The following is a 14,516-nucleotide window of genomic DNA, read 5'->3' on the forward strand; positions in this document are numbered from 1 at the left end:
TAACAGGTCTTAACATATGTATGTACAAACAAAATCAAATCAGGAAATCAAAAGTCACACTACAATTAAAAAACAACAACTCCTAGCAACTATGGTACTAGCTTTTATTAACTCCTTACACTTATAGTGCTTATACTGTATATAGTGCTTCTCGGGACACTCCACTCATAGCACTTTACAGGTAATTTGGACTCCTTTGCACAACCACCAATGTGCAGCCCCCTAGAGCAGGCAAAGTGCACCAGTATTCTCACCACACATCAGCTATCAGTGGAGAGGAGAACAGAGTAATGAAGCCAGTTCATACATGGGGATTAGAAAGAGGTCATGATTAATAAAGGGCAATAGGAAATTTGGCCAGGACACCGGGGTAACAACCCTACTCTTTTTGAGAAATGCCCTGGGATTGTTAATGACCAGAGAGAGTCAGGACCTCAGTTTTATGTCTTATCAGGAAGCCCCATCACTATACTGGGGCATTATGACCCATACAGACTCGTGAGCGCCCCCTTTCTGGCCCTATTAACACCTCTTCCAGCAGCAACCTTTGTCCTCCCATCTAGGTACTGGCCAGGCTAACACCTGCTTAGCTACAGTGGGTTGTCAGGTGTGATTTGCAGGGTGACATTGCTGGTGCCTAATTTAATAATAAGCATTTAATAAATGTTTTCTTCATAATATAACTTAGTGGAGAAAAATCTGTCTAGGTATTCTAGAATACCTAATCATTCTAGAAGATAAATGCATCCTTCTGTAGTTCGTGCTTTTAAAAATTAATAAAAACATTTGAAATATTTTTGAAATGATGTATCTATCAGATAGAAGAACAACAACTTCTCATCCACTCCAGAATGTAAACTAACAGATGGATGCATAGGTTTATGGTGATTAATGAATTTCCATTAATATTTTTCTCTATTATCTCCAGAATGCCTTATTGCTCTATGCTGCACACAGCATTTTAGTAGCCAACCCACTCTGGAAATAAAGGGTACCAACATTCTATTAACCATCATGGTGGAGGCATCATGGTGGAGGCAAAAGTGGACTCCCTTTCACATATTCCTCAGGTTTGTGCGTTTCCTTTGCTAACAAATACATAGCCTGCTGCATATGGTTGCGCAAGCACAATAATAGATTTCATACAAGAATCGGAGAACAGTGATTCAGTTGAAAATGAGAGACTTGGGTCATAGAGCAGGACTGTACAAAAAAACAGAGGAACAAGTAAATCACAAAATGTTAAAATAAAACAATTCCTGCAAGGGAACGCTTTAGCCGTACAAAGAGGTGAATTTGATGCAGTATTCTGATGAGTTTGCTTGCTTCTTCACCTGCATCCAAATCACACCTTTGCAAAGTAAAAGCGATTTCTTTATTGTAGGCAATGATGCGAATGTAAAATTAAAAGTTTATTTTTTGGGGAGGCATGGGAAAAAGACTGATTACCGAACAGGAAAGTGAGTGAGCGAGCATCCAGAGCCACAGTACCCCCAACCCAATCACCTTCATTCTGTAAATACAGTATTTCAAGTAAAATGGCCTATATACAATTGGCATTCTTCTGAATGAAGGTTTAGAAATAAAATTTGCTTAGTTTTGTGGTAAAGCAACAGATGTAATATATCAATATTTTTGTAGGTCTTATCAAGTCTCATGCAAAAAAGTACATACTCTGTGTCATACAACTTAGTGAGAAATACAACCTACCCAAACTATAGTTCTGTGGACCACAATTAAATGAATTATGTATTCATAGGCACAACAGGAGAATCCAGCTATGCTAGAAATTTCATAGCTGCCCCTTTGTAGTCTGAGATTTTGGAATGTTGTCCAGAAGATCAGTGGTGCTGAATAACATGCAAAATGATCAAAACCTTATATTTTGGAGCTTTTGCTTGATATGACAACACCTGCCAATGACAAAACTGAACACCCCTTGATCCTGTGCCACAAAACTCAGGAAGAGATTTTAACTACAGATTAAGGTAGCATCCGAGTAGCGATGCATTATCATAACCTTTTATAAAGCAAACTTTATAAATAACCAGGCAGAAATTGAAGACTTACTCTTCACTTACAGGATTGTAACCAATTCATAACTATTCATACTGAAGTGCTATCTCTGTAAGACTGACAAAGCAGCTAGCAGGGTGTTATGCATGTATTTTAGAATGTTACAGAGTATGGAAGTGCATGAAAAGTACTTGATTTCATATTGAAATTGGTCTGAAGTTATCTCAGCACACTGTTAAAGTGTCAAGTTAATAAACAGAAAATGGGCAGAGATTCCAAAATACAATTTTCATCTAAAAATAAATAAGATGTTCATTTCTAAACTGCATGTACATATACCACAGAAAACAGAGTTGTGAAATTTTTAAAGATACTGCTAGTGTTTTTACTAGTTTTTCTACTACACTTCCACGCTCTACAATAGACCACCTCCATATTTTTGAAATCTTCAAGGATCATGTTAGGTCATATTCATATACAGAGCCCTCCAGAGGTATTCATACCACAGATTAAAGGGGAACTGCAATGTTAAATTTATATTTTGGGGTTAGAAAGAATCAGAATTGATGAGTGCACTTCAAACCACAATAAAAGTTCACTGTAACTTGCAAAATGTCCAAATTTCCAGGTATGCACAGCACTGTATTCTGCATTTCAGAATGAGGCAACTAACTTCCAGTGATGTGTTGCAGCCTTATTACATTGAAAAGACAAATTCAAGAAATTGTATAGGGCTAATAACGTGATCTTATCTTACTCTCGACTTCGTTTTACCAACAAATACAAATACCAACAAATACTACTTGTGAACACTGCATGCAGATCACGCTGGAACATTTCTACGGTGAAATGTCTGCTGTACAACCTGTATTTATTCACTCGTATATTGCACACATTAATCATCACAGTTACTAGTGAGCAGAAAGGGTCACATCTAGTCGCAATTCATGGGAACTCTATCTCTCATCCCTGGTGAGACCAGAGGTTTGTGACATCATGGCGACTTATAGTACTTTCACAAAGTTAATGTTTTTTTCTTAATTCGAAACTTGTAAAACAAATTCTATATCCTTAATGAATTCATTTTGTTGTTGAGATTTAATAACTGGTCTGAGAAACTAGACCTCCTTATTCCTTAGTCGGCAGTACATTTCAAGCAAAGTTTCAATCATGAAGACTCATAGAGACAGGTTTTTCTATTCTGAAATAACTGAGAAACCTCTATACTGCACACAGAGGCCACTCAACTAATTGTGTGGCTCATTAAGGTAATGCTGTGCACTGAAATTAATTTAAGTTTTCTACAGCTAAAAGTCTGAATGCATTTGTGGTTTGTTACTTTTCTTACACATGACCTATTCATTCTATTTAAAAATGTGGAGTAGGTTGTGTGTACAACAAATATCAACAGCTATTTTAAAGTGTTATGAATGCAACCTTTAAAGCAACAATTTGAAAACTGTGAAAAGGTCTGAATACTTTTGCAAGGTATTGTATAAGTCCTTTCCCAGTCACTTATATCAAAAACAGAACTATATAAGCTAGGAGACAGTTTAAAGAAATATTTTCTCGTCTAAAATTATACAGGTTGATAGGGTTTGATCTCAATTCTGTTACAAATGTACTCCTGGAGTGACTGGTACCTATGTACAAATAGTTAAGGAATTCTCCATAACAGAGTGCTTTTGGTTTAATGCAAATAGTATACTATTACAACTAGTGTGTTGAACCATACAAATGAGTCTCAGACTGCTCCTAGGATGACTCCCAGATTGCTATCAATTTTCACACACATCACAGGATATATGCTGTCAATTTTCACATTTGTTGTTGGTTTCACCACAGCCAAAGCAATTTGTTTTTTGGAATTGGGTGGAGACTGAGATGTTTTTAAATTTCAAAAGGTTGTATAAGTTTGGAGAAACCACTTCTTTAGTACAATACAGCAAAATTGCATTGATTAAATCCAAACATTTTGTTTATTCATGAAACAGTAGCTCTCCATAGAACAGTGATAAGGAAACATTATCCAAACTCATTTTATTTTACTGGGTACCATACAGCTACTGTATATTTATACTAACATTTCTACTTTTGGTAGTGCTAGGGGGTAGTACAACTTCACATGAGTTTTATTTTTCCAGTGTATATGTGTAACTTCATAACAGTAATGTCAATCCATGACACACTTCACTTACCAACCAGTTAAAAGCTGGTATACATAAGATAAATTATAAATTAACTTACTTAAAATACTTCCAATATTCCAAATTTTAACTGAAGGGATATTCTGTAGCAGAAAAGCTACAATATCTCCCATAAAATATATCAAGTTATAAAAAACACAACAGTCCACATTTTGTGATCTTAACAGCATAATCTGGAACATAGGAAGTTAGTAGCTTTTGGAGGCAGAGAGGACCCAATTCATGAATCAGTTTAAAACAATGGCAATTAATCACCTAATTATGTGCTTTTACTGTTTGGAGAAATGTGAATGAGCGACAGTGGCATTAGAAAGGTCTGCTGTTGGACTTTCAATTAATGATCAGACAATTTACCAAAAATGATAACTAAGATCACTACGGCTCTATGCATCTTTATGACTACAACTTCTGTATTTAAATTTCAGTTAGACACTGGGATATGAATCTCAGGTAGTTTTCAGTTTACAGGCTCTTTTTTTTTTCATGGTTGGTTCAGTACATCCCAAAAATATATACCATTTCATAACATAGTTTTCATTTTAACTATGACCACAGTCTGCAAAAGGCAGCCTGAAAGAGTGTTTGAGACAATGTAAGCTGCACAAATGCTGGAGGATGAATAGCAACTGGGCAATCTCGGTCTCAGTGTTCCTCCAGCGTCTGATCATCCCTCATCATCTCACACTTCATACATAAATCTACAGAAGGTTCTCGATGTAGTCTTTGCCTTATGTTTTGTGATAAGGTTGCCCTTAGGCGAGCAAACCTGTATCTTAATATTCATTAAAATTGCCCCCTTACGGCTTGTGGAATAGATCTTTTTTTCCACAAGCAAATTGTAAGGCTGATTTACTTTTACATATTTTGAAGGCTAGCTGGCCTGAAAGAGCATCTGATGTCTGTTCTGTACAATCTCATAGAGAAAAGCAAAATATAGTTTTTACATTGCATCATTAGCAGTCAGTGCTATTTCTCTGAGTATAAGAAGGAACTGAATTCACAGGGCTATCTTTAAGCCAAAGATAGTTCTCTTACAGAAAAGTCACAATATATGCTGTTTCCAAAGCTGATCGCAGACTAACTCTCCTGCTTGCCAGCTCTTTTAACTGGTACACCAGAGCCAGCACACCTGTTTTAGTGGAATTCCCACAACAATTATCTTTTTTTTTTATTCGTCATGTGAGGATTCCTGGAGATCAATTCCTGTTAATTTTTAGATAGAATTTTGTTATGACTTCAGGGAGAGTTACAGTTCTCTCTTATAGCCACCCAAATGAAATATGTGGTGTCAAATAATAATAATAATAATAATAATAATAATAATAATAATAATAATAATAATTGCTCACACTTATCTAGCGCTTTTCTGGATACTCCACTCAAAGCACTTTACAGGTAATGGGGACTCCCCTCCACCACCACCACCAATGTGCAGCATCCACCTGGATGATGCGATGGCAGCCATAGTGCGCCAGAACGCTCACCACACATTAGCTATTAGTGGGGAGGAGGGAAGAGAAATGAAGCCAATTCATAGATGGGGATTATTAGGAGGCCATGAATGGTAAGGGCCAATGGGAAATTTGGCCAGAACGCCGGGGTTACACCCCTAATCTTTTCAAGAAACGCTCTGAGATTTTTAATGACCACAGAGAGTCAGGATCTCGATTTTACGTCTCATCCGAAGGACGGCGCCTGTATAAAGTATAATGTCCCCGTCACTATACTGGGGCATTAGGGCCCACATGGACCACAGGGTGAGCGCCCCCTGCTGGTCCCACTAACACCTCTTCCAGCAGCAACCTTAGTTTTTCCCAGGAGGTCTCCCATCCAGGTACTGACCAGGCTCACACCTGCTTAGGTTCAGTGGGTTGCCAGTTGTGAGTTGCAGGGTGATACGGTTGCTGATGCATCCTTGGGATAGCACAACAGTCAACACATACATTAGTATGCATGAACACTAGAGAAGATTTCCAAGAAGATAACCATTGTGTTTTTTTTCTCAGACTTTGTGTAAAATAGTATATAAAAGTATTCATTTTTATTATACAGACAGAAATCTCAAGTATTTGAGATAGGAAGGATTAAAATATTAAAATGGCAGCACAACGTTTGAATAACATCATTTAAAATGAGTCATTGAACAGAGACTAATAACAATGTCTATGCAAACGCTTTCTGATGTCTGATGTTGCAAACAGAAATATCCATTAATGCTTGGTATGTTTGAGCAATGTCAGTGGAAAGGAATAAAGAAGTGCTTTACTTTTTCTACTTCTCCTTCTGGATACTTGTTTATTTTGGTTGAACACAATTATTCTGCATTGGTGTCAAATAAATTATTTGTCCTTTTTAGAAAAAACGTGTAGAAACAAAAACTTAATCCTACAATGTAATACTTAGAACATGAAAGAAAAAAATCTAAAAGCATGCATTATGCATTTATATACAAAGGAACAAGTAATAGGTTTATTCCATGCTGAAAAAAAGAAGAAAGAGAACACAACGTTTCGGCCGTGGAGCCTTCTTCAGGTGTGCACACACACCTGAAGAAGAAATGCACACACACCTGAAGAAGCCTCCACGGCCGAAACGTTGTGTTCTCTTTCTTCTTTTTTTCAGCATGGAATAAACCTATTACTTGTTCCTTTGCAGCCTACGCATGCTGACGCAGCTACCCACCTGATTTATATACAAATATGCATTATGTAAGTCACAGTAGGATAGTTTGAGAGGTTTTTTAAATCTGCCTGCGAAAACATCATGTAACTAAAACCATAAGCATAATTTGCTTAAAGGATTAACCATGACCTTATGAGTTCCAACAGTTGTAGAAGAAAAAATCTCACAAACTAAATACTGTCCAGACCTGAAAATAGGACTTTGCAGACATTTGTTTCCCATTTACATTAGCAAAACTCAGTGGCAAACAATTTGGTCAGACTTTTTTCCATCTATTTTTTAAATAATTTATTACTATTTCTATGCAAAATGTTTATATTTTGAATGAATTATAATTTTCTGATATGAAGTAATGTGACCTAGATGCATATCACTTAATGTGAATTTCTTATTGGGTTATTTTAAATTACCCAGAGCCCTTTTAAAAGAAAGAGCTTTTAAATGAGCAATAATTTACAAAAATAACTTAATGAGTCCTGGGATGCTGAAAATCCTCGGGTATTTCAGATATTACTTAAAAGCAGCAGCTATTTATCATGGTAAACTACAACTACTCTATGTCTAGTGACCCTGAATCACAAGTCAGACAAACTATTACACATGAATGATTAGAAATTCCATTACCTTGTTAGGCGTTGTGGCTGAGGTCGCTCCCCAAACTTCCTGTAAAGTTAAGAAAAAAGGAGCAGTTTATACAGTGCAATACCCGTTTTCATCTTACACAGTTGATACTGATTTGCCAAGGTAATGATTTTATGAGCACTTCTCAACATAACACGTTCACCTTTTTCATACCAGTTTACAATAACTATCTTCATATCAGATGTAACAGATTTATATAATCTCTTTACATGGGTAACTCACTGCATACTGTGCTGTGGTGGTGAAGTGGCATAGTCAATTTTCACTTCAAATATTTCTACTGTGTTGTAAAAAATATAAAATAAACTGTGTTGTTCTGTCACAGGAGGACGATGCTGACTTTGGAGTATATTTCTTTTCTGTTACATACACATTCACTTTCTTTAACTGAAAAGTGTCCAGAATATGTCAATCGTATGTAGTAGTCAGACATTTATACATTTATATTTATATGATTGGAACATGAAGGATATCTTTATATAATTATAATTAACCAGTAAAAAGAATAAATTATTCATTAAAAGCTATAATGAAAAGATGGGTCATTAAATTTGTTTTAAATTTTTGAAGTCATAGAGTCTTTGATGAACATAAATGAAAGTAAGTCTATACTAAACACTGTGTTGCACCCACAGATATTGTGCTGCACAAGAAGTGTCACTTCTACTCACTCTATAGAGCCAGGAGACTAAGAATTTAACTTTACTCATCCAACAAGTCCTTAAGACTATATGCCACTAAATGGTCTAGCTCCAGGCATGTGAACAGAAGGGACATTTCAGGGAAGTTACAGGGAGCCATTGCTACAGTGGACGGACGTTGGGGTGATGCATAATACACCTTATATTTTTTACCATACAAGATGTAGAATTCTGGACACAAACAAAAATGCAGGTAATCTGAGCAAGACGCAACATGTTGTCTCAATAATAAAACATGAACCAAGCACTGAAACCTGGGGAACACCTGAGTGTGACATGAAATTTTAGACAGCCAAGTTTGATTAACTTGGTTCTGGTATCCAAACATGAACCAAACAAATAAAGACAAGTCCCATTAGTCCTTGAATTACCATCCAGAAGGATGCTGTACTCGACAGTATCAAAACGTGTACTTCAATCCAGAACGAGAAAATTATTAAATTACCCAAAGTCAACCCTTGGGGAAGTAATGATCTCCTGACGGCTTTGGTTTTAGTGCTGTGTCTCTATCTAAATTCCAACTGAAAATGTTCAAACAGCTCATTAGATGTAAGATAAGACTGTAACTGACCTGCTACCTCCTATTCCATCTGTGAAAAACCAGACAAACATTTTAATCAGCTGTTTTTACTAAAAAACAAAAGAATGGGAACAAACCTTAATAAGAAATTTGGTTTGGTGCATGTTTTCAGATAAATAGAATTATGGTGCTACATTTCTAGTACATAAAATGACTATATTTAATCACTTCATAAAGAAACTCAAAATATATAGACATGTTCTCAATCAGATGTATTCAGATTTAGATCAGTTTGCATGGGGCACAACGTACACTCAGGTATTACTGATACTGAAAAGCATTCAAGTATTCAGCTCCAAATTTGACAGTTTTTCCAAGTAATTGGAAAACAAATTTAAAATATAAAAGGTTAAAATGAGTTAAAAATAAAAAAACTAAACAAAAGTTGTTGGTTTTGCTTTTTGGGCAAACACTGATATTTCAACAAAAAAGTAATTATGAAGCCACATAATCTGACAGTTACTTTTTCTCCATCCTTGACATTTTCCTTCAAAGGACACCAGAGCTCACAAACTGCTACAGTGTGATTTTGTGGGGGACAAATAGACCAATACACCACATAAGTGTATTGTGCAAAGAAACATCAAATAGAACGTGCCATTTTAATGTTATTCATCTGATTCTACCTACATAATTCTTGTATATAGTTGTATACAAATGTATTTTTACATAAGCAGATTAATTTCAAGTACTGTTTCATTAACTGTCAAATATTTGACTAAATAGGACAATCTAGTTTTTGACATGATATATTATAATAAGACTAATCAGTAGCTCAGAACAGGACTAGGTACTTCCATCTAACAGGTTTGACTGCATTAATCCCAATGATTCTAATATATGCCAAAAATGATTAAAGGCTCCCAGTTTACAATAATCTGTTACTTGTTACTCAATTACTTATAGCAAGAATGAACCATTAAAATGAAAAAAAAAACTGTGTCCTCATAACTGATTTGAATAAAATCTTTCATACTCTGCACTTACAATACACAGGGTTACTCTCTATATACACAAACAGTTTTAATAAATGAACCGGCTTCTACTGTGACTTATAATAAAATAATTCTGATGTGACCAACAAATATCCCTTTAATGACACAAAGAAATTAAACAGAAAAAATACATGAAAGCAGTACATGTTAAAAATATTACTATAAAACAAACAAAAAGAAAACAATTATGAACTACTGAAACACCTCACATTACAAACTTGAAATGACTTACAACTCACTATGAATCACAGTGAAGACCATCTTTTTTGGCTCAGTGTTCCAACTTTTCAAAAACTATTAATCTTCACTCTACTAAAGCATGTGGGTAGCATACATGTTGCTGTCACTTAGCACAACTTGTTCATTTTTGCTTCTGCTTGAATTTCCTGAAGCAAACACTTTTTTTCTCACTTATAAAACAAGGGTGTTCCAGCTTCATTGCTCAAGTAATTTAAAAGTTCACTATGAAGCTATATATCTTTTGCCTTACTAATAAGTAGATCCAGTTTTTAGCAAAATCGCTTAATTTCCTTTTAAAATCAATTTCGCAAGTTGTAAAACAGCAGTGAATTCACAAAGGGTGCCATTATTCAGCCATAGGAAGAGTTGATCAGTTTCAGTACCAGTCATACTGAAATAAAATCAACTATGATTTTTTTTAATTTAATTACACAATTAACTTACACCAATATCATGTACAGAAGTCTATTGCATTATCTGTAACAACAAATGACATTTTAAAGCCTGTGAAAGCACTTAAAAACAAAGTGCATGGTACTGAATGTAGTTTTCTATAGACTGTAATAAAGACTATTCAATTTGAAAGTTAAGCTTACACAATTCCAAGTCAAACTTAACAATTTAAAACAGGACAGGAGATGTATCTAAGCTACTTGTGGAAATAAAAAAAGATATCCAAGGTAGAGAAGATAAAATTTCCCTACTACTTCATAGGCTAAAGTTTGTTTGAGTACTATGGTAGGCTTTCTGTGGCTTGGAGATATCAAATGTCACAAAGAGGTTCTACCACTGCTGACATCTAGTGGCTTGCATTGGCAGTTAAAATTATATTAAGGATTAGAAAAAGTGAAACAGGATTGTGGATCAAAAGTTTGTAAACAAGGCACACAGAATATTTAAATAAACGTTATAAGTGTCCTTTCTGAAATACCTATGTTTATATGAATCAAGACAAACATATTTCTCAAGCTGCTGTCAGAACATAACTTAGTAGAAGTGTGGGACAATTAGCAGAGGGTTACCAGCTCAGCCAAAGATCTTTGACCACTGATCATTGGGACAATCAGACACTGGCTTTTTTCAAACCACCATCCAATCTTCAGCTTCTAGAAATAGGGCTAGCCAGGGGAAAGAACATTATTTAAGTGATGCATTGTTTTAAAGGTAAAGTTCTGCATTTATTTCCTGATGTGATAGGAATTTCATCTAGTAAGGAAAACATCTTTATCTAGCTTCTTTGGAAGCTACACTTATGTTGGAAGAGTCATCTACACACACTAATTTCATGCTGACTTTCCTCTGCTGTGAGGACCCTCAGCAAACAAACATTTGTTTTTGGGTGTGTCAAAGACTTTTTCTCTGTTTTTTCTCTCCCTCCCACGTCACTTCAAGTTTAATTTCACTTTTGCACTGTTCCAGTGGTATGTTCTCCAGGCTCACCTTATCTCTGGGCTTAAAATGCAGATGCTAAATAGCCTAATCTTCACAGTGATTTGTGTTTTTGTTTTTGCAGCTCCTGAACTGTGCACGTTAAAAATTTGCAATCCTATAAAGATGACATTGGGCACTGTGCAAAAAAAAAATGCTTTAAGGTAGTATGGATTTTGCCAGTGTTTTACTGCACTGTGTCCGAGCATCACCCCCCAAAAGTTTTAAAAATATTAATGTGCCACTGGTCAGAACATACATCTTTGTTGTAACTGTGTAACCTCTTCTCTTCTTCCTTGTCCACAATACAAATACAATTTTCTCCCCAGCTCATGTGTTGTATCACAAGCTAAATCTGTTTCAATACAGAAATATGATTACTATTCTGTAAAAAAAGTGCTTAAAACAATTTATAGTAATAACCGGATAACAATTTTAAAACAAATATATGTTTTTAGCTAGCATATCACAAGTTATTCAAGTTTCTATCAAAAGCTCACAAATTCATTCAGAAAGATATTCAGACCACTGACAGGGAAACATAACCCTTCCTTATAGTGTAGTACCACAACCATATGCGTTTACCAAAACCTCTTGCTAGACACCAACCACATCTCTATGCAGATCTTTCTAAATATTAGCAACTTTCAAAACAGTTTCAAAATATTAGTCTCATTTAGCAGTATTAGTATAACTGTATGCTGCTACTCAGTTGTATCCGTTCTATTTATGCTAGCAGTGCTTTGACTGCTCACCAATAGGTCAAGACAATACTTGTTATTTTTTACTTCAAAATGCCAATAGGAATTTACATCTGTATACATTACTACAGGCTCCAGTACTATGGCCCTAAAACCCGAGAAAGATGTTAAATGTGCAGATGAAACAGAGACTTGAAAGCTAGGGCACTGTTATGCTCTAGCAAATAAAGAAAACAAGAAGTTGTGCATTTGTGCTCTCAACATGTCCATCAAAAAATAATCTCCACATAAGGGCAAGTGTTACACAAAAGAAAGTAAAAAACAATAACTTGAAAATTAGAGAAAGTGCAATTTTGCTGTTTCCCTTTTAGTGTTAGTACTAGGGGTGCATAGAGGAAAAGGAAGTTCTGTTGAATAATATTTTTATCTGTTTTTCTCAGTATTATCCCCTTTCACTTCCTTCCTCCCCCTCCAACACCCACAGTATCCCGTGGCTAAGATGACAGAATAATACCGCAAAATTAATTCATGACCTCAGGATTAAAAGTGGGGTAACGCAGGACAACAGGTGCTAAAAAATAAACTTAAAACCTGTTTTATTTTTATTGAAGATACCTTCAAATCTGCAAACCTGCAAATTTTGTGGAAGCAGCTAATTTAAAAGAGCATTGTGAAAGCCTAATCAAGCAAGCCTTCATCCATAAGGGAAACCTATTCCTGAAAATCCACAAGTGGTTAACCCACAAATGGAATGCATAACCACAGAGCTTCTTCAAGACTTAAGAGAGCTAACACAAACCTCACTTTTCTTCAAGCTAAACATATAAGGACCTTGTATACTACAGCAAAAAGGGCTGTATTCAATCCCATTTTGTTGTTCTCGGAAGTCACATAACCTATCTATGCACAGAACTCTCCGTCATCAACATATGGATACCAAAGTTCATGTTATGGATTAAAATCATTAATCATCCATGAACCGGTTTGCATTGACACTTTTGACTGTGACATTATTTCACTGGTTGTAATCAGGTTTCTGAAAAAAAATTCTGGAAAGTCACAAGTGGTATGAAATATGGTATATTCAAACAAGTTACCCCAAGTGACCGCTACCACTTTGCTTGAATCTAACCAGCTGGCTGAGACACAGAACATAGGGATTTGCCTGTATTTATTCAGCAAATGAACTGCCAAATTTGCAGTATTTAGTGTTGGCTGATACAGGGCCTACACGTTTACCCAAGATGGTTTACTGATCTGGAGACATCAATAAAAGTGACTCCACACTGAAGCAGAGAGTTTGGAGTGCCCCTTGCTGTGTGGAATGAGTATTATTGTGCTAAGAGAATAAAGGATTAGGCTAACAGCCGGGTTTTGTTCAAATAAGAGATGGAGCACAGGTTTCAAAATGTACAGGTAGTCCCCATTACAGTGGGGGAACTTACATGTTATTTCTCACTTATATATCTGATAAACTGAGGATTTGATATAAAAACTCCCCGCACTTATGCCATTTTTCAAAGCCAGAAACCTTTGGTAAATCACTGACTATTTTGTTCTATAAATGAAAAAAAATAGTGACAAAAAAAAACCTAACATTAAAAAATTTTGATCCAACCAATGGATCAAGGTGTGATTACTAACTTTATATGCATGAACAGCATGTGGAAAAAATCTACCCTGAACCAATGAATGACTGTTGGTTTTGGCGAGAATACAACGTGTATATATATATAGACATGTAATGTATATACCATTCGATACCATAATGTATATACCTTTATCTGAACTGTATATTGGGAAAGTATCTCAACCTAATTACATTATTCCTTATGGATATAAATTATCCTAAGTAATTTTGCTATAAAATTGCATTATTTAGGAACGTATCTTGTCCCTAATGGTGCTCTATTCCATTATTTCATATAGGAAAGCCTCCCAAGTTGAATAATGAGGGCAAAGTTTACACTCTTAGATATTCCTGAACCCTCCATATTTACACTTGTGGATAAAAATTCCCCTATATACTTTGTTTCCCCATACGTCTTGACTTGATGGTCCCTAACCTCCCTAACCACCTAGAGTTGATATGGGGCTATGTAGTCAGCTCATCATCAAAAACAAAAAGGCCTGTCCCTAAACCTGCTATCAATTTTGCTCAACAACAGAGAGCTCAGCAAATCTTCACGATTTTGTTAGTCAGGGTCATTTCTTTACCAGTATCTATGGGACTGCACTGCATCACTCAGCCCACAGATTTTAAGTTATGGCATAGACTCTGTTCAAATCCAAAGTTGATGCTATGTGGAAGCGATCCACAGTAT

The 14,516-nt window shown here is 35.6% G+C and overlaps 1 protein-coding gene across 2 annotated transcripts in view; it reads right to left on the reverse strand.

Moving 5' to 3' along the window:
• Positions 1–14,516, reverse strand: part of rbpjb (recombination signal binding protein for immunoglobulin kappa J region b) — a 77,635-nt gene that overhangs the window by 24,110 nt on the left and 39,009 nt on the right. For both annotated transcript variants that reach the window (XM_088628067.1, XM_088628075.1), the window contains one exon: positions 7,530–7,568. In XM_088628067.1, coding sequence (XP_088484193.1) covers positions 7,530–7,568 — 39 coding nt within the window. The remainder of the gene's footprint in view (positions 1–7,529; positions 7,569–14,516) is intronic.

This window comes from Lepisosteus platostomus, chromosome 1, assembly GCF_059453375.1.
Source record: "Lepisosteus platostomus isolate fLepPlt1 chromosome 1, fLepPlt1.hap1, whole genome shotgun sequence".
Classification (NCBI taxonomy): Eukaryota; Metazoa; Chordata; class Actinopteri; order Semionotiformes; family Lepisosteidae; genus Lepisosteus; species Lepisosteus platostomus.